This window comes from Oncorhynchus kisutch, linkage group LG28 (genome assembly GCF_002021735.2).
Source record: "Oncorhynchus kisutch isolate 150728-3 linkage group LG28, Okis_V2, whole genome shotgun sequence".
NCBI lineage: Eukaryota > Metazoa > Chordata > Actinopteri > Salmoniformes > Salmonidae > Oncorhynchus > Oncorhynchus kisutch.
The window spans coordinates 18,488,547-18,512,582 of NC_034201.2; the positions used below are offsets into that span (position 1 = coordinate 18,488,547).

The window sequence follows — 24,036 nt, forward strand, 5'->3', positions numbered from 1 at the left end:
TAAAAGTTGTCAAAAATATAAATAGTAAAGTAAAGTACAGATACCCGCCAAAACTACTTAAGTAGTACTTTAAATATTTTTTTCTTAAGTACTTTACACCACTGATTACAGATTGGATCAATACAACATACATGGTCCTGAATGAGGAACGCCCAGCCCCCCACTTCTTCCCCGTCAGACAGTGCATCACATTTTGCACCTTCTTACACTTTCTCACCACTCTCTCAATGTGTTCTGCCAGGTCAGCCTAGTGTCAAAGTACACTCCAAGGAACCTGAAGGCCTCCACCCTTTCCAAGTTTCTCCCATATAACCTCAAGTGTACCTCATCTCTCACTTTTCTCTTGGTAAAGAACACTATCTGAGTTTTCTCTACAGAGAACCTGAATCCCCACATTAATGCCCACCGCCCACCGCTCAATTGCTTCCTGTACCTTCCTGAATATGTATGGCACATTTCTTTCACTCTTCCATTAGGCCCCATCATCTGCACATAACGACTTCCCAATATCCGGCCATACCTGAGAGTAAACATCATTGATCATGATTGAGAACAACAGAGGACTAATCAAGCGCCTCTGCGGTGTATCGTTATCCACCAGGTAGCTGCCTGATAGAGACTTCCCCACCCTCACCTGGATAGACCTTCCAAACAGGAAATCCTTTATCCAGTTGTACATTCTTCCTCCTACCCCCATAATATCAAGCTTGATTAACAATCCCTCCTTCCACATCATACACCTTCTCCACATCAAAAAATACAGCTACAACAGTCTCCTTGTTCACCTGAGCCTTCCTGACCTCTGCTTCTAAGTAGATCACTGGGTCCATAGTTCCCCTTCCCTTCCTGAACCCACTCTGATGTGGCGATACTAGCCCCCTGCTCTCCAGGAAGTAAGTTAGCCTCTCTGTAATCATCCATTCCATAATCTTACATACATGTGATGTTAAAGCTATTGGCCGATAGCTTTGGTAACACTACTGCCTCCTTCCAGCTGCCTGGTAGTTTCCCCTCCTCCCACACTCTGTGTACAACACCAATGCCTTATCCAGGGCCTCAGCACTTAGATGGGTCACATGGGCCTCCCGAGTGGTGAAGTGGTCTAAAGCATTGCATCGCAGTGCTAGCTGCGCTTGGGTTGTGTTTCGGGGGATGCACGGCTCTCGGCCTTCACCTCTCCCGAGTCTGTACGGGAGTTACAGCAATGAGACATAACTACCAATTGGATACCAAGAAATTGGGGAAGAAAGGGGTAAAACAAAATGAAAAAAAGATGGGCATTCATTTACACCCTCACTCCTATCCAGCACTCCAGGTTGCTCCTCTCTCTTTCTCCCCCTCTGCCCCTCCTCTGATAAATTTGCTGAGCAAGGCACTTGGAAAAACGTTTTGGCATTCATCTCTGCCTTCTCTTCATCTGTTACAGCCACACTGGATAATCCCACTCCCTTCTCACCCCACTCATCCTATTAATCATCCCCCACACTTCTCCCACAGGTGTCGTCCTTCCAATGGTGTCACAGAACCGACGCCAACATGACCTCTTTGCCTGAAGGATAGTTCTCCACACCAGGGCATGGGCCTGAAAATACTGAATCAGAATTCAGTACTCTAAATGCCCTGTTCCTACTCCTCACCATTTCCCCACACTCCTCCGTCCACCATGGGACTGCTTTCCTCCTCCTCCCAGAACTCTTAGGTATAGTATCAGTACCTGCCCCCACTAAAGCGTTTCTCACCCAGTTATTCATAATATCCACCTCCCCACTCCTATCCACCCGAACCATCACCTGCTCACTCAGCTCCTGAAACGGATCCCACTTTGCCCTTCCAAACACCCACCTTCCTACTCCAAATTCCCATCCCCCCTCCCCACCTTTCATGTAGCACTAGGTAAATATAAATCATATTGTGAGGGAAACCCACTAAGCATGTGACGTCAGGCCACTTCTTTGTTTTGGTCCTCTGTCTTTTGTTTGTTTGTCTTTTCCAGACTGGCCTTGGTTTCAATGTCCCCAGACCGCTCTATATTTGGCCCAAACATAGACGTTCAGATTTGGTCCAGACCGGCCTTGATTTAGCCCAAACATAGACTATATAATTGGTCAAAAAATCTAAACCAATCATAGATATAAATGTTTCACAAGTTTGGATAGCACAGTACAGTATTTTGTTGTTTCAATGAAAAAAGTACCCAAATAAAACTGCCTATTTCTCAGGCCCAGAAACTAGAATATGCATATAATTGTCAGATTAGGATAGAAAACACTCTAAAGTTTCCAAAACGGTCAAAATATTGTCTGTGAGTATAACAGAATTGATATTGCAGGCGAAAACCTGAGGAAAATCCAAAGAGGAAGTACCTCCTATTTTGAAAGCTCCCTGTTCCATTGCATTCCTTCCCTGCATTTAAAGGGATATCAACCAGATTCCTTTTCCTATGGCTTCCCACATGGTGTGAACAGTCTTTAGACACAGTTTCAGCCTTTTATTCTGAAAAATGAGTGCGAAAGATCACATCGCGTCAGTGGATTGCTGGGTGCCAGCAGAGTTTTGCATGCGCGAGCAGCTTGGAGCAGACATTTTCTCTCTCTCTCCTATTGAAAAAGCTACGGTCCGGTTGAAATATTATCGATTATTTATTGTAAAAACAACCTGTGGATTGGTTATAAAAAACTTTGACATATTTCTATGAACTTTACAGATACTATTTGGAATTTTCGTCTGCCCCGTCGTGACCGCTCGAGCCTGTGGATTTCTGAACATAACGCGCCAAACAAATGGAGGTTTTTGGAGAAAAAAAAAATCTTTATGGAACAAAAGGAACATTTATTGTGTAACTGGGAGTCTCGTGAGTGCAAACATCCGAAGATCATCAAAGGTAAGCGATTCATTTTATTGCTTTTCTGACTTTCGTGACTAATCTACTTTGCTGCTAGCTGTTTGTAATGTTTTGTCTGCTGAGAGAGATGTCCTTACATAAACGCTTGGTTTGCTTTCACCTAAAAGCTTTTTTTAAATATGACATGCCAGGTGGATTAAAAACAAGCTAAGCTGTGTTTTGCTATATTGCACTTGTGATTTCATGAAAATAAATGATTTTTAGTAATTTACTTTGAATTTGGCGCTCTGCAATTCAGGGGATGTTGACGAAAATGATCACACTAACGGGATGGGTGCACCAAGAAGTTTTAAGAGGCATGAAAAATTATTATTGGGATATAATGCTTACTTCATTGAGAATGTATAGCAGTTTAAATACGGAAAGGTATAAAGAAAATACCTATTTTATACCTAAATACCTACGTCCGTATAAGACATATTTTCGACATCAGTACAAGACATATTTTCGACATCAGTACAAGACATATTTTCGACGTCAGGAAAAGACGTCTTCTAACATTTCATTCAGTATCTGAAATGCGCGTGATGTCAACATCTAGAAAATACATATTTTCAACATATAGGCGTATAAAAAATAAACTGTCAATTGAAAAACAAATGTAAAGTTTATTATATCAGTTTTGATACAGCATTAATTACAAGAGACTCAACTGTTATAACATTTAGCTAATCAAGTGGTACAAATTTATTAAACAGCCTTCCCATAATTTGCACAAGGAACATTTTTTCGTATTATTCTATGAAGACATACTGCACTATATGCATTCATGTAGTAGATTTAACTAAACTCAATCACATCAATTCCAGCAGGGAATATTTTCCATGTCCAGGGATAGCATTGAAGCTCACTGAAAGCATACAATTTTTTATCATGCAGAAATAACTGATCAGTTTTCCACAAGAGGGCATGAAATGAATGACATCTTTGAATTATCCTGCAAACGGCTTTTCCAGCACTTACATTATAATGCAGGGAAATCGGGGCACTAACACAACGCTTATGCAGTGAAGGCCCACTAGGATCTCAACAAAATCTATTTGCATCAATAAAACATTGACATTTTTTTAAACTATCTCCTGCTTTATTACGGTGAACTGCAATGAGAGCTTTTCGTCCTCTTGCTCTGTCGATGGCAGGTGCTCTGCAGGTCATCTCCATTGTATGGACAGGGTAAGGCAGGAGAGTGTCTCAGTCCTGGTGATGATTAGTGTTGAGGGACTCAACTCCGGCTCCATAGGATCAGAGAGTGGTGCGCATTAGCCTCATGACTCGTTGGTACAGCTGCTGGGCAACTGTCATGAGATTCCTAAAATGGTTTGTCAAAAGAACACAAAAGACATGGGCAGTGAGTGGTGCCAAACACAGCAAATTGTTCAAGCCAAGATTCTGTTTAACATGCAGTAGTAAATATTGAGCAAAGACTACTTCATTATAAATCTATTAATTATTTTATAAATAAGTACCCTAATAACCCAAATTTAAAAATACAATACAAAATAGATGTTGTATTGTCACATACACCAGATCAGTGAAATGTGTTGTTTTACAGGGTCAGCCATAGCAGTATGGCACCCCTGGAGCAAATTGGGTAAAGTACCTTGCTCAAAGTCACATCAACCATTTTTTAAACTTAGGTATTCAAACCAGGAACCTTCCAGTTACTGGCCTAACGCTCTAACCACTAGGCCACCTGCCGCCTAATATGACCCTAACCGTGAGTCTTTTAAGACATGGAAAACAGTAACTCAGTAGCCACATATTCCATCTTCTTTTTACATCCCATAATGTTATACTGTATGTATTTCATTCTCTATCAAGCAAGTAAAGGTACGGCAACACATACAGAACAGAAGACATGCCACTACCTCAGATTTTTGCAAATTACCCTCAGATAAACAGATAAGACATTAACACAATTACACACCATCATGACTAAGACATTTCTGCCCCTCACACAAATACAAACATATAGGCAAACACACATATACACTGAAATACACACACACATATTGACACAGACTCACCGAGCGCTGATGGAGCCACAGTTGTTGCGGTTGGGGTTCAAGCAGAAGAGCGAAGCGACACAGTAGACACAACACAACAAAATGGACAGCAGTCGTCTCTTTAAAGTCATCTTCAGTACAGAGGAATCTCAGGTCAGCTTCAGAGGTCAAGCCCAAGACAGGAGATAGTCTATTCAAAGAATAATAACACCTTCAAGATGCTTCTGGCCAAGGCAACCCGTAGGTGAGGAGTGGGCAGTGCTAAGCGTAAATAGGGTGAGAATGACTACTGGTACAGGGGCAGTGGGCACAATTACTGCTGACCAACAGAAGTTTTGAATGGCACTGAAAGGTCTAGTAGGGATGAATAACATTCCCACATTGTATGTCTGTGGGAGCCAGAGATTATTGTGTTTTTTCCCCCTTTGTGATCAAAAGGGGATCTTTACTCTACATGAAAAGATCACTGTGTATTTGTATTTTTGTATTTATTATGAATCCCCCTTAGCTGCTGCCGAGGAAGCAGCTACTCTTCCTGGGGTCCAGTGAGATTAAGGCAGTTTGTACAATTTTAAAAACATTACAATACATTCATAGATTTCACAACACACTGTGAGCCCTCAGGTCCATACTCCACCACTACCACATATCGACAGTACTAAATCCATGTGTATGTGTGTGCATAGTGCGTATATTATCGTGTGTGTGCATAGTGCGTATATTATCGTGTGTGTGTATAGTGCGTATATTATCGTGTGTGGGTGTATGTGTCTGTGCCTATGTTTGTGTTGCTTCACAGTCCCCTCTGTTCCATAAGGTGTTTTTTTTAATCTGCTTTTTAAATCATATTGTACTGCTGCATCAGTTACTTGATGTGGAATAGAGTTCCATGTAGTCATGGCTCTATGTAGTACTGTGTGCCTCTCGTAGTCTGTTCTGGACTTGGGCACTGTGAAGAGACCTCTTGTGGCATGTCTTGTGGGGTATGTATGGATGTCCCAGCTGTGTGCCAGTAGTTTAGACAGACAGCTCGGTGCATTCAACATGTCAATACCTCTCATAAATACAAGTAGTGATGAAGTCAATCTCTCCTCCACTTTGAGCCAGGACAGATTGACATCCATATGAAGTAATATTAGCTCTCTGTGTACATCCAAGGGCCAGCCATGCTGCCCTGTTCTGAGCCAATTGCAATTTTCTTTAGTCTTTTTTTGGAGTAACCCTAGATTGGGGCGGCAGCGTAGCCTAGTGGTTAGAGCGGTGAACTAGTAACCGTAAAGGTTGCAAGTTCAAATCCCCGAGCTGACAAAGTACAAATCTGTCATTCTGCTCCTGAACAAGGCAGTTAACCCACTGTTCCTAGGCTGTCATTGAAAGTAAGAATTTGTTCTTAACTGACTTGCCTAGTTAAATAAAGGTAAAACTGTCATGGTCAAAACATATTGATGCAGTAGTAGCTAAAATGGGGAGAAGTTTGTCCATAATACAGTGATACACTGCCTTCTTAACAAGTGCGAGCGACAAATCATATGTTTTTCCAGCAGCAGACTATGATCGATAATGTCAAAATCTGTATTTGATGAGACCCTGGTGATATTGTTTGGACTGACCTGGTTGGGTTGCTGAGGGTTAAAACAGGCAGCAGGAAGTTCAGAAATAGTTACAGAGAGAGAGAGAGAAGAGAGTGTAAATGCATACACTTATGAGGAAGTTGGGTAGTAATTTATGCAGGGTAGATTTGTCTCACAAAGCAATGCTTCCCATACGTAAAACAGAAGTAGTTGACTGATAACATATAGTATACTGTACATGTAGGGAGATTCACGTCATCCTGTCAGGCAAATATACACTTTCTCTCTCTTTCTTTCTCCCTATTGTGTATTTTGCCTCTCAGTTTGTTTAGAGCTGTATAAATACATAAAACACTGATGAGACACAGATACAGTGGTTAGTCACAGCATATTCTGTACAGCACTGTGAATGTTAAGGGTTGTGTGTCAAGATGAAGAGGCTTCTCAAGATGAAAATTCCTTCTACACCTCCTTTTTGCTGAAACTCATTTTAGACACTAGAGGAGCCAAGACAGCAGATAGTCTTTATTGATTATAGTACTGTAAGTGGGAGTGGATGGTTATTTTTTCTTTTGTGCCTTGATTTAGATTTTCTTTTTAATTCTGTGTGTTTTCTAAAGGACCCACATATTAGTCTACAGACAACTGCCAGATGGGTCTTCCCAAAGCAGATGGGTCTTCCCAAGAGACATGCCACAGAAAACTCTTCCTCTCTTTCCTTACTGCCCTACTTATTGACATCAATGGATGGGCAAAAATAAAATCACTAATGACTTTATGATAAAGATACAAATGGTATCAAAAGCAGATCTATCTTAGTGTAGTGTTGATGTTTGTACTGCAGACTACTGTCATTAACCCAGATTCAGTGGTCGTGGTGAACCCTTGTGGAAAATGGCCCAGTCATCCCGGATGTCTGCACCAGGGACTCTCTGAGGGGACTGGGATGATAACCAGAGAGCAAGCTGGACAAGGGTCGGATGCAGAGGAACCACAGCTACAGACGAGAGAGGAGGGGAGATACTTTGCCCTCTGAGGAGCAAAGGCACATCGGGAGTGGATGAGTACCCATTGAACATTCTTCATTTTTTCCTAAAGAGCTTTTTACTTAATAGCTCAGGTTATCGTTGTGGAATTTCTTTCTGTTATACAAGGAGTTTGACAGAGAAAGACATTAAGTACAGTTCAAAGAGGAAAAAAATTGGTATTTGGATACCAATATACCACAGAAGGAGTGGATGTTGGTTGATATAATTTATTTGTTTTGGGGGGGGAATCTCTCAGATATAAACGACTTAGATCTTGTAAAGGACTCAATGGCAGCTTACAATAAGACAGGCTGGATGGGAGAGTCGGGTGCCAACCTCACTGCCATGATGCCAGGTGTGAGACTCATACTAACCCCTGTTGTATACACTTTCATGACACCAGAAATGATGGGATGGGTCCTGAGTGTGGCCTCTCTCCTCATCATCTCCACCAACCTACTGGTGGTGGCTGCTCTCTTTCAGCTGATGCGCAGGAAGGGCAGTCAGAGCTGGTTCTTCGTGCTCAACCTGGCCCTGGCAGATATCCTGGTGGGCCTGGCTATCACTGGCATTGTCACAGACGTGTTTCAAAATTACAATACTGTGAACAATGGAACTATTCCAATTACTCAACCGCTACTCCTGATGCACTCCACACAGAAGACCAAGTGTTTACTCCGCATGGCCTTCATCATCTCCCCCTCAACTGCGTCCATCTTGTCCATGTTCCTGATCTCTCTGGACCGCTACGTGGCCATCAAGCTGCCACTGCGCTACTCCCAGCTCACTGGGAGGTGGACCGTGACTGGGGCCCTGGTAGCGCTCTGGATGGTATCCCTCACCGTTGGCTTCCTACCAGGTGGAACAACTAACCTCAATTATCTTATTTCAGAGGGGACACATGTCCCTAACAACAGGGTTACATTTCAATTCAGGGGGTTAAGCTGAGACTCAATTTGTGAATTTCAATGTGCTTCCTGAATTGACTAAATTGGAATTGAATTGACCCCAACACTGATTGTTGATCAACTTGATAACGAACATCATTATTTTAATTTGAATATTCAAAATACTATAAATATAGAAGGTTTATTATTCCCCTCTGCTCCACAGGCATGGCATGGCAGCTCCAGCAAGGAGACTTTGAAAGCAGCAGCCTTTGCACCTTCTTCTCTGTCATCCGTCCCAAGGGCATCATTGTGGTGTTCTGTGCCGTCTTCTTCCCCGTCCTCTCTGTCTTCACCTACTTCTACCTGGACATTCTGAAGATAGCTTGCGGCCATCAGAGGCAGATCCGCCAGGCCCGTCAGGCCGGCTCCAGGCTGCCCCAGCGCAGCCGCTACTGGGGCCACGTCAAGGCCCTGAGGACCGTGGCTTTGCTGGTGGGCTGTTTCACCCTCTGCTGGTGCCCATTTTTTGTGGTGTGTGCAGTGCAGGTGCTGTGTGAGGCCTGTGAGTTGTACAAGGTGCTGGAGAATGACCTGTGGCTGCTGGGGCTGTCTAACTCCCTCATCAACCCTCTGGTGTACGCCTGCTGGCAGAGGGAGGTGCGGCTGCAGATCGGGGCCCTCTTCTGCTGTGTTAAGGACAGGGTCAGGAACACAGCCGTGTTAGAGGCTAGTGAGAGATGTCAGACAGAGCTGCGTATACCCACTCATACTGTTATATCTGTGGACGATGCCATGAGCCTGGACCCCACCTTTCCCACGGTCACCAGTGAAGAGGGCCACACTGTACCGTTTTCTGCCTCAACCCCCTTGTGAATGACTTAGACATTTTGAGAACATCTCATTGAGGTTGATCGAACCAATTTGGAAAATGCTTAATGTGGCAGCATAGAGCTTTGTCCATTTCTGGCAGAAACAGTTCACGTCACGTCTAGCGACAGCAACTAACTGACAAAATCAATCAAATGGGGAAAAAATAACAGAGTGAGATAATGGATGTGGAGACATCATGGAACCTGAACCATGGAACAGATGGGCTTATTTGCTTTTTTTGCTCTGTTTCCTCCACTAACCTAATTGATATTATCTCTGCCAAGTATGCACTTTGTCCCTCTCTGCATTCTCATCAACCTCACTGTCTGTGTGTGTCTGAGAGGTGTGTAGGTGTTTTGAAGGGGAACAGCTTTTGTGTGTACAAATGGTTGTTCCCTGATCAGTCAGGGATTATATATAAAAAAAAATTGACTAAGTATTTAATTTCTTGGGAAAGTAGTGTGTATTACTACCTCCACTAGGGAGGTACATGGGAAATGTGTTTTATTGCCAATACTTCCTACAAAGGATTAACTCATAATGTCAATGTAGACTTGCTTTATAATTTTCTCATAAATTACCATAGTGGAAATATATGATAAAACCTTGATATGAGGTAGGTAGAATATTATTGTTTGAGTGGTTGCTATTCAAAATAAATGATAGAATGCTTGGATGATTGATTATTCATTCATGAGCACTTCCTTGTCATATAAACACTTATTTTTAGGATAAATAAGTCCACATTTTACAACTAGCCAATAAAATTACACTTTGTGATATGAGGAATGATGGTGCTATAAAAGTAGATTTCATATAGAAAAGAGATAATAAAAGTCAGGGTTTAGGCCAATGCAGTGGCATTGAAGAGAGCATTTGCTTAATCACAAAATACCATTGGAATTGAATATTGAAATGCAGTTGTTCTGTGGGACTTGTTTGTACGATTTTTATAATAAAAGTTGTTCAATACTGAGAACAAGGGAGCATGCCTTTGAACTACACCTCCCACAAACCCCTGTACGTAGTATGACGCGCCGGAAACTGATCTTGGTCAGGGGGGGGGGGGGGGGGGGGGGGGGGGGGGGGGGGGGGGGGTCCATTTTAAAGTTAGCATCGTGTTTGCGTTCATGATAACTTCATAATGAAGTGAGTATAAGTGACCGATTATGTGTTTTACATTTTGTATCGGCTGTAATGATCATCTAGTTACCCACTGAGGTGTAATGGGGTGGTCATGTGAAGAGGTCTAGCTAGCCAGCTAACGTGTACTGCAATATCAGTCAACATGGCTAACGTTAGCTTGCTAGCTAGGTTATAATGTTACTAATGTTGACGTTAAATGAATACACACTACTATATATAACTGGGTGGTTCGAGCCCTGGATGCTGATTGGCTGACAGCCGTGGTGTATCAGACCTTATACCACGGGTATGGCAAAACATTTATTTGTACTGCTCTAAATACGTTGGTAACCCGTTTATAATCGCAGTAAGGCTCCTCTTGGGGTTGTGGTATACTCCGCAAGAACAGCTCATAGCTGTGGTATATTGGCCATATACCACACCCCCTCGTGCCTTATTACTTAAATATATTATGGTCTGTAGTTCCTCATGAGACGACCCCATGGGGGGTTAAGAAAAAAGCTAAGACAGGATCAGCAGAGAGAATATTCTGCATTATATTGCAAGTTAAACTCTATCATTTCGTCCTTCTCCATCTCTCTGTGTCCTGCAGTCCCCTGACCAAGGTGAAACTGATCAATGAGCTGAATGAGAGAGAGGCCTCATTGGGGGTGAAGGAAAATGTGTCATGGCACTCTGAGTATAAGGATAGCGCCTGGATTTTCATCGGTAAGAGGCTGTGTCAAAGACACCCCTGCGATTGAATAGGATTGATCCGAACCCTGCTATTACAGCGATGTTTAAGGTGTACTGTCAGCTGACCAGTTGGTGGCATCAAAGTAGTGTTTTTTAAATTTTATTCAGTCAGTGGCTTGCTCTCTAGTCCATCTCACCAGCAGTTATAAGCCTGTTTCTAACTTCAGTGCTTCTGTTTTAACCTGCAGGTGGGTTTCCATATGAGCTGACGGAAGGTGACATCGTCTGTGTCTTCTCTCAGTGAGTCCCATACATACACCCCTTCCTCCAATCACTCTCCTTTCTCTCCCCGTTCTTCATTGTCTGTCTGTTTTTGTCCATACAATTACCTGTCTTTCCATGCTTATCTTCCCCTATTCCCTCTTAACCTTCCCCATTCTGAATAAATGAAGTGTTCTTTGCATTAGATTAGGTGTGTTCCTGCTTCATGTCTGTCTGCAGGTATGGAGAGATGGCCAACATCAACCTAGTGCGTGATAAGAAGATGGGTAAATCCAAAGGCTTCTGCTTCATCTGCTACGAGGACCAGAGGAGCACCATCCTGGCTGTGGATAACTTAAATGGGATCAAGGTAAAGAATGGCAATCACTCACAGCTGAGAAGGAGAGAACAAGACTAAACCAGTAGACGTGCATAAATGAAGGTTAGACGATGCAAAAGACGTAAACGACTCATTGTGTTGTGGTCTGTGTCTCTCTCGCTCTCTGTCGGTATCTAGATAAAGGGGCGGACCATCCGAGTGGACCATGTGCTGAACTACCGCCCTCCCAAAGACAATGAGGACATGGATGATATCACCAAGCGCCTGAGGGAGGAGGGCTGTGCCCCCAAACTACCTGACCCTTCATCCTCCGAGTCCGAAGAAGAGGAGCAGTACGCCGTACCCGCGAAGAAGCCCAAGAAAGGTGAGACGAGACTAATGGAGGTCCAGATGGTCCAGGTCTGCTGCTTGTGTCAGCCTCATTAGACTGGGGATTTGAAATGCAAGAACTTTTGTCAAAGTAGAATGAACACTGAACAAAAATATGAACGCAACATGCAACAATTTCAAAGATTTTACTGAGTTATAGTTCATATAAGGAAATCAGTCGATTGAAATAAATTCAGTAGGCCCTAATCTACAGATTTCACATAACTGGGAATACAGCTATGCATCTATTGGTATCACAGATACCTTTTTAAGAAAGGTAGGGGCAGGATCAGAAAACCAGTCAGTATCTAGTGGCGGATGAATGACACGACAGTGAGCCTCAGGATCTCGTCATGGTATCTCTGCATAAGTTTGCCATCGATAAAATCCAATTGTGTTCATTGTCCTCAGCTTATGCCTGCCCATACCATAACCCCATCTCCACCATGGGGCACAATGTTGACATCAGCAAACCGCTTACCCACACAACGCCATACAGGTGGTCTGCCATCTGCCCAGCACAGTTGAAACCGGAATTCATCCGTGAAGAGCACACTCCTCCAGCGTGCCAGTGACCATCGAAGGTGAGCATTTGCCCACTGAAGTGGGTTACGACACAGAACTGCAGTCAGATCAAGACCCTGGTGAGGATGACAAGCACGCAGATGATCTTCCTTGAGACTGTTTGACCGTTTGTGGAGTAACCCACAGTTTCACCAGCTGTCTGGGTAGCTCGTCTCAGGCTGGATGTGGAGGTCCTGGGCTGGCGTGGTTACACGTGGTCTGTGGTTGTGAGGCTGGTTGGAAGCACTGCCAAATTCTCTAAAATGACATTGGAGGTGGCTTATGGTAGGGAAGTGAACATTTAGTTCTCTGGCAACAGCTCAGCTGGACATTCCTGCAGTCAGCATGCCAATTGCATGCTGACTCAACTTGAAACATCTGTAGCATTGTGTTGAGACAAAACTGCACATTTTAGTGGCCTTTTATTGTCCCCAGCACAAGATGCACCTTTTTAATGATCATGCTGTTTAATCAGCTTCTTGATATGCAACACCTGTCAGGTGGATGGATTATCTTGGCAAAGGAGAAATGCTCACTAACAGGAGAGAGAGATGCTTTGTGTATATGGAAAATGTCTGGTATCTTATTTCATCTCATGAAACCAACACTTACATGTTGCGTTTATAGTTTTGTTCAGTATAATTTCAAGGCAAGGACACGAGGACACCCGAGTAGTGGAGGCTAACTTGGCTGTCAGTGTGTGTCATGTTCATATCCTCTTACCTGACCCTCCATCTTTTCTTTAATCTCCAACCCAGACAAGAAAGAGAAGAAGAAGAAGAAAAAGGAGAAGGCTCTGAAGGAGGATAGGAAGCAGAGGGAGAGGCTAGCCCAGACTCACTCTGTGTCTCCCCCTAGGCCTGCCCTGGCAGTGAGGGTGAAGCAAGAGGAGGAGGACCTGGGCTATGACAAGTACAGCCAGCGGGGGGCGCCAGAGGAGTGGCTGGGGGCCAGGGAAGAGAGACCAGGGCCTGGGGCAGAGCCACAGAACACACACAGGCAGTTGGACAGAGGGTTCCGAAATCACCATGGGGAGAGGGAGAGAGAGGCCCAGGGAGGATGAGAAGAGGAGAGATGGAGGACTGCAGTTGGAGAGCAAGAGGACAGGCAGGAAGGAGAGAGAGAACCAAGACGGGGATAGAGAGAGAGACAGAACTAGGGAGGGAGAAAGAGAGAGGGACAATGAGAGGAACAGAGCGAGGGACTGGGACAGGGAGAAAGACAGGAACAGAGAGAGAGAAAGAGACAGGTCAAGTAAGCACAAAGAACACAGTCGGGAGAGAGACCAAAGGAGAAAGTAACATTAGTGCCTTGATTGTAGTCAAGACAACTGGACTGAGTGAAATCTTATTCTTTCCTTCACTATAGAAAGTCAGCAGGAACTGGGACCATGGAACTAATATGATTGGTTGTTTTATTGTTAGTATTTGTCATAAGCCATATCAAGCCTGTTGATTCCATATTCTCTGTTATGTGGAGACTGAGCCAAACAGTGGATGACGACTTGAGTCATGAGAACATGGCCTGTTTCCACAACAGCAGCAAAGTTCAATCGGAACTGGATTTCAAATGAAATTTTACCCTCAAACGGCTGTACAATGCTTAATCAGACAATGATTTACTCTTGTAAACAAAATGAAGTTTTTTTTTTTTTTTTTAAACAAAGATTTTGTTTCTAACAAGCCTTATAAATAACATTTTATTTTTTAAATTGGATTTCAAGTGATACAGAGACACATAGTAATATGGGTAACGCAAGATAGGAGCTTCCTCTTGGCTCCAAAAATAGGTGATTTTGGGTGAAGAGAGACTGTCCAAAACATTACACAATTTGTAATTCAGTGAAGAACCAAAGGCAAACAAGATACTTTGGGGGAAAAAAGGAATAATTCAGACCAAAGAAAGATCGTATTTACATGATCATTAGCTCATACCTGCTCAACAGGATTTTAACTGCAATTCATCTGTATCGCTGAATGATGTTTAAAACACAATAGTTAATCATCTAAGACAGAACAAAGCATAGATATAGATATATATATATCAAGAATAAATTAACATTTTGTCAAAACATAAAAGGGAAAAAGAGGTAAAGCACATCCTGCCATTAAGGAAATGTTTTAATTCCACCAAGAGGTTAAGTGTGTGAAGGAACCTGTCGATAGTTGGCATGTGAAACACCGTAAATGTCATCAGTTCTATTAATCTCATCACACCGGGGCTCCAATGAAAAAACCCAACTGGGGTATAGAGATATTAGAGGACGAGCCACCATTTTGTCCTTAGAAGGTAACCCTTCTCCTCTTCCAGTGGGGGGCCAGGCAGACAAGCCACACTCTAATAACTGGGAGTTTGGTCGCCCCGTTGTCTGGCTGCATGGATAGATCGTCAATGCTATACTATGTTAGTTACCTAGGTGATGTGATTTATTCAACGTTTTTTCAATGACTTCTGGGTCTGAGCTTCACTTGTCAGACTGGTCAGAGGTCAACCGCTGCCTTCACCCGGGCCCCAGATTAACAGAGGCCAGGCTGGGATGGACAGGAGAGGAAAACGTGTGTTTGTGTGTCCCAAAGAAAATACTTGTTAGGGACCCAATTGAAATTAAGTGAAGAAATTGCACCCATACAGCTGTTATAGAAACATCCCAGGATAGGATTCGGCTAAACTTGGGAGAAAATAAGTATTGGGTCTGGCTGTACAAAAGATGTCTATGATGTCATGTGTACTATGGATGTACAAGACATGGGTTGTATTTCCCGAGGTACATAAAGAACGTGTGTACTTTTCTGGTTTGTAGAATGATTCTAGGTGATTTACAGCTGGATGGGAATGTGTTTCTGTTCAATGTTCTGACACATCATACGGAACAAAACATTGTGCAAGTGGACAACACTTAAGCAGATGAAGAGTTATAGTTAGACATGTTTTTTATAGCCTACATAATGACAGCCAAGGTCAGGAATCATCAACTACATTCAGCCACGGGACCATTTTTATTTTCGTGGATGGACAGGGGCCCAGAATTTTTATTTAATTTAACTAGGCAAGTCAGTTAAGAACAAATTCTTATTTACAATGACGGCCTACCGGGGAACAGTGTGTTAACTGTCTTTGTCATGGGCAGAACGACAGATTTTTTTTTTTTTACGTCGTCAGCTCGGGGATTCGAGCGCCCAACGCTCTAACCACTAGGCTACCTGCTGCCCCAAAACATAACTGCAGAAATCTGGACCTAAAGATGTTTTCAATGGAAACAAATGCACCATGAAATCAAATTTTGTGGACACTGACTCTTAGTTTTCATTGATTTGACCTCACATTGCCCCATAAACAATGAATGAAATCCACACAGTTCTCTCTGGCTCATGATAACTGATGCAGCATTAAAGGCTTCAAGCCCATGTTACAAAAAGGTGAGCGTCACAGCATTTTTTGTCGATATTACAAATCAGCCATAGCAATTGCAGAGCTGTGCTGCCCAAAGGAGAGTGTGTTGGCAGAAATGTCTGTCCACTCAGTGGGTAAGGCAGGGACACTGACCACTAGAATAAAATAGGATAGCAGGTAGTTACAACAGCTCTGAAAATAACCTCAAAACCTATGTACAACAGTTTGAGTAACCGTGGACACAAACACATCTCAGATCAACACAACTGAACACAGAATCTCCTCCTATCAGCTTTTAGAAAATATATGGGCATCCAACATTTACACATTACAAATACTTATAAGACGGGGCAGAGGTGATCAGCAGAGGGTGATTTGGGGTATTATGCAGTGTCTCTGGGAGCAGGAGGGGACTCTGTTGGGTTACAGACATGTCTGTGATCAATGTCATCAGAGGTACTTTATGAAAAGGTGGGTTTTTGGTTGCTTGGTTACTATGACGCCGGGTGAAGGCGAGGTACATGGCTGGAGTACTATGAAATTCCCATTTCTACCCACAATGCCATGGGACTTTGCCCCAAAGTCAACAAAAACTGAGAGTCCGTTGAAGACACTGAGGGTGGGTCTGAGTGAGTCTAACTTCGTCATCCTCACAGACGCCTTCCCAACTTGGGAGTGCTAGTTAGGTTACGTACAAAAGTAAGGCTGTGGTGGGTTGACTGACCAGAGGGGAAGAGTCAAAACGACCCCCATATTACAGTATGTCAATCAGAGAGTAGAAGAAACGAAGATAAACCAGGTTCTGCAGAACAAACGGTTTCACGAGACATACAGAGGAACAAATAAGAAAACGAAGCTTCCACCATGCTGCTCATCTCTGTTGGTGAGGAGTGGCTGCAGAGAAACAAAAACACACAATCATAACAGTAGTGGTACCGTCTCCTGTAGTGGTAGTGGTACTGGCTCGCACACTACAAATATGATTTCTGTGTCAAAACAAACATAATGCCATCTTAAATATGACATGACACCTGTTTTTCATTCATGAAATTGTATGACAACTGACCTTACCAAAGAAAGGGACTAACCTTCAAATCTATCAGAGTTTTATGCAACAGAGCGTGTGACTTTGGAGAAGTAATGTGCCTTTGTTGTTTGTATTGTAACACAGAATCCATGTGAATAACTAGGCCCTGGGGTTTCACCAAAAAGTGCTTATGACCGGTTTGATACCATGCTTACATTATGCAACCTTTATGATGCATTATGACGAGAGCCTAAAACCAAAACACCCGATCAGTGTCTTTATTCTACATGGCGGACATACATGCAGTCTTTTACTTCCAATCAGATCAGGACCTATCACCAATATGTATTATACACACCAGGGTTGGGGTTATAATTGACAGCCTAATTATGAAAACGGTTGAGTTTTGCGGTTCTGAAAAGTAAGGAGTTGGTTAGTAGTCAGTGCAGTCCTTTAGGAGGGCAGGAACAACCCCGGCTTAGCTCACACTAACCCAGACCGAGGCAGCACATTGGTCACTCTCAGGTCCCGACTCTGCCCATATGCGTCTGAGGCCTGATTGGTCCACTGACCAACTTACTGAAACTTAATTCGCTGTGAGGATTAGGAAGCGGCATCTGCAGGGGCTATTCACGGATGAAGTGGAGGTTCTCTGAATACCGCTGTGTGGCAGCCAATTGACTGACCGCCCTTTCTTACACTGGCAGTGTCCTTCTTGCCTGGCACTGGTTGGCTGAAGAGGAGGTAGGGTGAGTGGTAGGGGTGAGTGGGGTGGGAGCGGTTGAGGAGGGGTCCTGGGGGCGGGTAGAGCATCAGTCATCAAAAGCCCACCGCATGTAGGTTACTGTACACTGTCTCCAGCACACACAATGAGAGGACAGGCAAACACCCTGAAACTACTCTACAGCCCAGTCTCCATTCAAGCACTATGAGAGGACAGGCAAACACCCTGAAACTACTCTACAGCCCAGTCTCCATTAAAGCATTATGGGGAGCCAACGAGCCTCAAGCAGCAAAACACACACATCCTCTCCATATCCCACCTATCCTCTCACACACAGTCTACTGCATCACACAGGAGGCAGGTACAGCACAGCAGTCAGTCACTGTGCACCGGTTTCTGCCCACCGCATGTGTAAGTCTGAGAACGAGAGACGCCTGTGGGTCTGTGTTTCCACATCAGAGCCGCTCAGCACATGGAGATGGTAACGTTGATCCCCAGGTTGCCGTTGTCGGCGAACAGGTGAGCGATGGACGTGTCAAACACCAGACAGTCGCTGTTCATGATGGCGGCTGCCACGCCGTCGTGGATGGAGCGGGGCGTGGCCTCCCAGGTGAGGCGCCGCCGGTTCCCGTTGAGCTCCAGGCGGTAGGCGAAGTTCTCGGCCTGCTTCCTCGTTCCGATGAGCAGCACCACAGCAAAGAACTGCTGGTGGCCCTCGTACTTCTCTTGCTTCTCCAGGACCAGCATGAAGTGGTGGCCGAAGCAGGACTGCATCATGACCCAGTCCACAGCCCCCGGCAGGTTGATGTCTGTGGCCAGGAAGACGATGTCCTCTCCCTGCAGGGTGGTGATGGACTTGTGGGCGTGCATCAGGTGGGGCATGACGGCCTCCAGGGAGCCCTGCCACTTGCAGGAGGCCCCGGGGCACGGGCAGGTGTAGGGACGGAACTCACACACCTCCTCGTGATCAGGCTTCTCACTGTGGTGGAGGGACAGCAGGCATCCGGCTGACGCATACTGGAGATAGAGGGAGGGCGAGATAAAGAGAAAGAGAGAATTGCTTACAATTTAGTTTTCCTATGTACATTGAGAACCTACTCGAAGTGGAGTGGTGTTGAATGACCCAAGAGATGGGAGGCAGAATGGGAGAGGAGGAACAATGCGGGGGAAGAGACAGAATGGGTAAGGAGAGAGAGGAGGTGGTTATAAAAGGAGAGATGGGAAAGAGAGAGGGAATGAAGGAAAGAAAGATATTGCAGACACAGGTGGTAGGAAAAACAGAGAAGGCAAAGGAGGAAGTAAAGAAAGAGGGACCAATTGAGAGATTGAAGAATGTGTGGGAGGATAGAGAGAGTGAGGCAGGGAAAGAGTGCAAGAGAGAGGGAACAAAGAAATAGAGGAGGGAGGGGGTGAGAGTGGCAGGGCACATGAAGGGTATGAAGAGAAGTAGATAAGAGTACTAGATAAGCACCTTACTAGATATAAACCCTCTGGCATTACAACAGCTTCCCAACACATCCATGGAGATGTTAGGGATGAATAATCTTAGAAGATTGGATGGTTATTTTGTATGAAAACAAAGCAATACCAGGCCATTAAACTGCTTGTCGAAGGGGAGATTGAGATACATGACGTTGTTAGCAAGGCCTTTTTGAAAAAGATGTACATATTGAACCATCAACAGACAATCTTGCCTGTAAGACGGAGACATACCAGTAAAGATCGAGTGTAGCAGGAGACGACAGACTACAATATGGGAGGATATGTAAGTAGCTGGTCCGTGCTGGGAGTGCTGGGGCGGTATTGAAGGGTTGGAGCAATAAGTGGATTATCTAATGAAAAGTGCATGAAGGGGGGGGATTTCAAGTTGTATTTGTTGTATGTACAGGATACATGTGGTATAGCATACTCTGTCCAATGAAATGCTTACCTGTAGGCTCCTACTGGACAATGCAACAACAATAAGAAATAAGAAAAGAGAAGAATACGAACATAAAGTAAATGGCTCAATAGAATAGATTAAACATTTCAGCATCAGTAGAATACAGGATGACAGAATTTATAGACCAATATTTACACATTTCAGGGAAGGGGGAATAAAATGTCTGGTAGCAGCAGTTGTGGTGTGTGAGAGAGAGAGAAAGTGTGGCGCAGCAGTCTAAGGCACTGCATCTCAGTTCTAGAGGTGTCACTACAGACCCTGGTTTGATCCCAGGCTGGAGCACAACCGGCCGTGATCCGTGATCGGGAGTCCCATAGGGCGGCGCACAATTGGCCCAATGTGGTTAGGGATAGGTCGTCATTGCAAAATAAGAATTTGTTAACGGACTTGCCTGTTTAAATTAAGGGTACATTTTTAACAAATACATTTTAAAAAACAGCTTGTGGCTGGAGTGTGTGGGGGTCCTTCATGATGCTGCAGGACTTCATCAGGCACCGTTTCAAGTAGATGCCCTGGATGGGTGGGAACACAGCTCCAGTGATGTACTGCAACTCGCCAGGATGCTCTTGATGGTGCAGTGGTAGTATTTGGAGAGAACCCGGTGTGGCATGCCGAATTTCTTCAGGCGCCTTATGAAGTAGAGGCGCTGTTGTGCCCCCTTGACAAGAGTGGTGGTATTGTTGGTCCATCTCAAGTCATCTGTGATGTGGATGCCGAGGAACTTAAAAATGCTGACTCGCTCTACTGCAGTCCCGTTGATGTGGATCGGAGTATTCCCTCCTCTGCTTCCTGAAGTCAACATTAAACTCCTTTGTTTTGCTGATGTTGAGGGAGAGGTTGTTGTCCTGACACCACAATGCCAGTTCACTTACCTCCTCCCTATAGGCTGACTTGTCATTATTGGTTTTAAGGCCTACAACCGTGGTGTCATCAGCAAGGATTTGGCTGATTGGCCTGGATAAGGCTGCAGGGAGAGGGGTTCTGAGGAACTAGAGCTGAAGTCACAACCTGAAGTCACACCCAGACCCCTTCCGGAACAGGAGACAACCTGGGATAACAACACAACCTTCTATGGTCAATATGGGACCTAGCCAGAAACAGATAGGACCATACGGTCTATGATGGACAATTTGAATTGTCCATCAAATAAGACATCTATTTGAACACACCTTCCTTCCTTCACGTTCTACTTTCCAGAGATCCTCATGTTGATCACTGATCTGACCTCATTGAAGCAGCATGGAAGAAATTTAAGCAAATGTGGCAATCGATCCATCACCCACTCAGTTCCGTTAGATCAGTCATTACTCAAAGCAAGGTAAGAACAAAGGACACATTTTTCTAAGCATTCCAACAGGGCTTATGTGCTGTGTCCTCTAGCTCACTTTCATCTGAAGCCCTGGGGTTGAAAGGATGGGAGGGTGGAAAGATGGGAAGCGAGGAGGAGGTGGGGTGACATGGTGAGAGGTGCTTGTGTTTCTGCTCCAGTAAAACTGCCCCAGGGGGTAAGTTTCAATATTTATAATATGAAATATTAATCTGTGTGGCAGGTTGTAGGCTTCCCACAAATCAATGGCTATGTTAGGACCCACTGGCCCGATTGGCTGAATAACGGCATGACCGACTTTAACCATGCACTATGAAAAGAGCAGCTGGGTCAGAGAACCCTCAGGGGAGAGAGACACACAACTGCTAAAAAATGTGGGTTAGAATCAAATACTGATTCCCCTGTGTAATCAGAGTCCCAATTAATAACAACAACAAAAAATGTAAGTTTAATGTCACTTCAATTGGGTTTTCAAATGCATCCAGTCACGCAAATTCCTCTGTATCCCTTGTCTCTCCATCTATCAGCCCAAATATTTGTCTGTGAGGTCAGATGTGTAGAGGTCAGTCAGTTTCCTTGGCAGAGTCCCTCAGGGAAGCTGATCCTCTTATCCACCGTTATTAATGACTGATTGGCAGGATTTTGTGCCGTAATCCAGTCGGCAGGTCTTTGGTGATAAAGCTCACCCCCCTCCTCTACTCCGTGTGTGTGTGTGTGTGTGTGTGTGTGTGTGTGTGTGTGTAGGGGGGGGGGGGTAAATAAGGACCTCTGGTAGTGTGCCCCATGTCACCAATTAATGTAATTTAGGCTAATTGAATTGAAATCCCTTGTCCATCAACATTTACACAAATCTCCTCAGCGCCACCAAAAATGAACAACATACACTAAACCACTCAGATCACACCTCACGGAATGCAGCATGTCACCGTTCCATTTGGATCAAACCCATTGTTCAAATCTTCGCCCGCCAACACAATAACAGTGATTGTACACTGTGTCCCACCTCTATCTATCCCCCCCCCCTCCCTGTGTGTGTGTGTGTGTCTGTGTACAAATGGATAGCCCAGCCTCTCTCTATGGTGTGCTACAGAGCCTCAGGGGTTTCAATTACTGCTACAGAGCCTCAGGGGTTTCAATCACTGCTACAGAGCCTCAGGGGTTTCAATCACTGCTACAGAGCCTCAGGGGTTTCAATCACTGCTACACAGCCTCAGGGGTTTCAATCACTGCTACAGAGCCTCAGGGGTTTCAATCACTGCTACAGAGCCTCAGGGGTTTCAATCACTGCTACAGAGCCTCAGGGGTTTCAATCACTGCTACAGAGCCTCAGGGGTTTCAATCACTGCTACAGAGCCTCAGGGGTTTCAATCACTGCTACAGAGCCTCAGGGGTTTCAATCACTGCTACAGAGCCTCAGGGGTTTCAATCACTGCTACAGAGCCTCAGGGGTTTCAATCACTGCTACAGAGCCTCAGGGGTTTCAATCACTGCTACAGAGCCTCAGGGGTTTCAATCACTGCTACAGAGCCTCAGGGGTTTCAATCACTGCTACAGAGCCTCAGGGGTTTCAATCACTGCTACAGAGCCTCATGGGTTTCAATCACTGCTACAGAGACTCAAGGGAGTAATAACACCAGCACAGCGCATGTCAACCACACTTCTCTACACTATGTCAATGACGCAGACATGCAGAGTATACACACATTTACAAAACAATCTATTTAGCTCTCTAAACCAGGGAGTGAAAAACCAACTGGGTTGTTGGCTAATCCTCTGACACTCACAAAAGCTTGCAAACTTGCCCCGTGGCGGTAAATGCTCTTTTCTTCCTCCCCTCGCTCATTCGCTCTTATTTTAATTAAAATGTTTAATCTAGCCTGGGCCTGGGCTCTGCAGGCCTGTTAAAATCTTAAGTAAAGCATTATCTTTCTGGTACTGGCTGGCTTGGGATGGGGCTGCATGGGGCTGGGGTGAGGCTAGGTCTAGAGAGATGGGGCTGGGGTGATACGGCTGAGGCTAGGTCACGAGAGAGATGGGGCTGGGGTGATACGGCTGAGGCTAGGTCTAGAGAGATGGGGCTGGGGTGATACGGCTGAGGCTAGGTCTAGAGAGATGGGGCTGAGGCTAGGTCTAGAGAGATGGGGCTGGGGTGATACGGCTGAGGCTAGGTCTAGAGAGATGGGGCTGGGGTGATACGGCTGAGGCTAGGTCTAGAGAGATGGGGCTGGGGTGATACGGCTGAGGCTAGGTCTAGAGAGATGGGGCTGGGGTGATACGGCTGAGGCTAGGTCTAGAGAGATGGAGCTGGGGTGATACGGCTGAGGCTAGGTCTAGAGAGATGGGGCTGGGGTGATACGGCTGAGGCTAGGTCTAGAGAGATGGGGCTGGGGTGATACGGCTGAGGCTAGGTCTAGAGAGATGGGGCTGGGGTGATACGGCTGAGGCTAGGTCTAGAGAGATGGTGCTGGGGTGATACGGCTGAGGCTAGGTCTAGAGAGATGGGGCTGGGGTGATACGGCTGAGGCTAGGTCACGAGAGATGGGGCTGGGGTGATACGGCTGAGGCTAGGTCTAGAGAGATGGGGCTGGGGTGATACGGCTGAGGCTAGGTCACGAGAGAGATGGGGCTGGGGTGATACGGCTGAGGCTAGGTCTAGAGAGATGGAGCTGGGGTGATACGGCTGAGGCTAGGTCTAGAGAGATGGGGCTGGGGTGATACGGCTGAGGCTAGGTCTAGAGAGATGGGGCTGGGGTGATACGGCTGAGGCTAGGTCTAGAGAGATGGAGCTGGGGTGATACGGCTGAGGCTAGGTCTAGAGAGATGGGGCTGGGGTGATACGGCTGAGGCTAGGTCTAGAGAGATGGAGCTGGGGTGATACGGCTGAGGCTAGGTCTAGAGAGATGGGGCTGGGGTGATACGGCTGAGGCTAGGTCTAGAGAGATGGGGCTGGGGTGATACGGCTGAGGCTAGGTCTAGAGAGATGGGGCTGGGGTGATACGGCTGA

General features: G+C 45.1%; 3 protein-coding genes and 1 long non-coding RNA gene across 8 annotated transcripts in view; 2 read left to right on the forward strand and 2 right to left on the reverse strand.

The window, feature by feature from the left end:
• Positions 1–3,490: 3,490 nt before the first annotated feature.
• LOC116358121 (uncharacterized) lies at positions 3,491–5,543 on the reverse strand. Its single transcript, XR_004205982.1, has 2 exons — positions 4,930–5,543; positions 3,491–4,211 (listed from the first exon to the last, which is right to left on the reverse strand). It is a non-coding gene; the product is annotated as an uncharacterized LOC116358121 (long non-coding RNA).
• Positions 5,544–6,693: 1,150 nt separating this feature from the next.
• Positions 6,694–10,237, forward strand: gpr119 (G protein-coupled receptor 119). The gene is made up of 2 exons (XM_031808576.1): positions 6,694–8,450; positions 8,621–10,237. The coding sequence occupies exons 1-2, from the start codon at positions 7,718–7,720 to the stop codon at positions 9,268–9,270; spliced, it is 1,383 nt and encodes a 460-aa protein (XP_031664436.1). The 5' UTR covers positions 6,694–7,717; the 3' UTR covers positions 9,271–10,237.
• A 50-nt stretch (positions 10,238–10,287) lies between these two features.
• On the forward strand, positions 10,288–15,609 carry LOC109872667 (RNA-binding motif protein, X-linked 2). Of its 4 annotated transcripts, none has more exons than XM_031808013.1 (7): positions 10,345–10,416; positions 11,006–11,121; positions 11,337–11,388; positions 11,590–11,719; positions 11,867–12,053; positions 12,470–12,642; positions 13,381–15,609. In XM_031808013.1, exons 1-6 carry the CDS (start codon positions 10,412–10,414, stop codon positions 12,631–12,633), a joined length of 654 nt encoding a protein of 217 aa, XP_031663873.1. In that variant the 5' UTR covers positions 10,345–10,411; the 3' UTR covers positions 12,634–12,642; positions 13,381–15,609. The 4 variants fall into 4 exon arrangements, with proteins under 4 accessions (XP_031663872.1, XP_031663873.1, XP_031663874.1 ...); XM_031808014.1 differs by having other exon boundaries at positions 13,481–13,591; XM_031808012.1 differs by lacking the exon at positions 12,470–12,642 and having other exon boundaries at positions 10,288–10,416.
• The window catches only part of LOC109873152 (E3 ubiquitin-protein ligase Siah2-like), a 49,166-nt gene continuing 39,149 nt past the window's right edge, over positions 14,020–24,036 (reverse strand). The window contains exon 2 of one of the 2 annotated variants that reach the window (XM_020464719.2): positions 14,020–18,780. In XM_020464719.2, coding sequence (XP_020320308.1) covers positions 18,229–18,780 — 552 coding nt within the window. In that variant the 3' untranslated portion in view covers positions 14,020–18,228. The remainder of the gene's footprint in view (positions 18,781–24,036) is intronic. The other variant, XM_020464718.2, reaches the window with a different exon arrangement.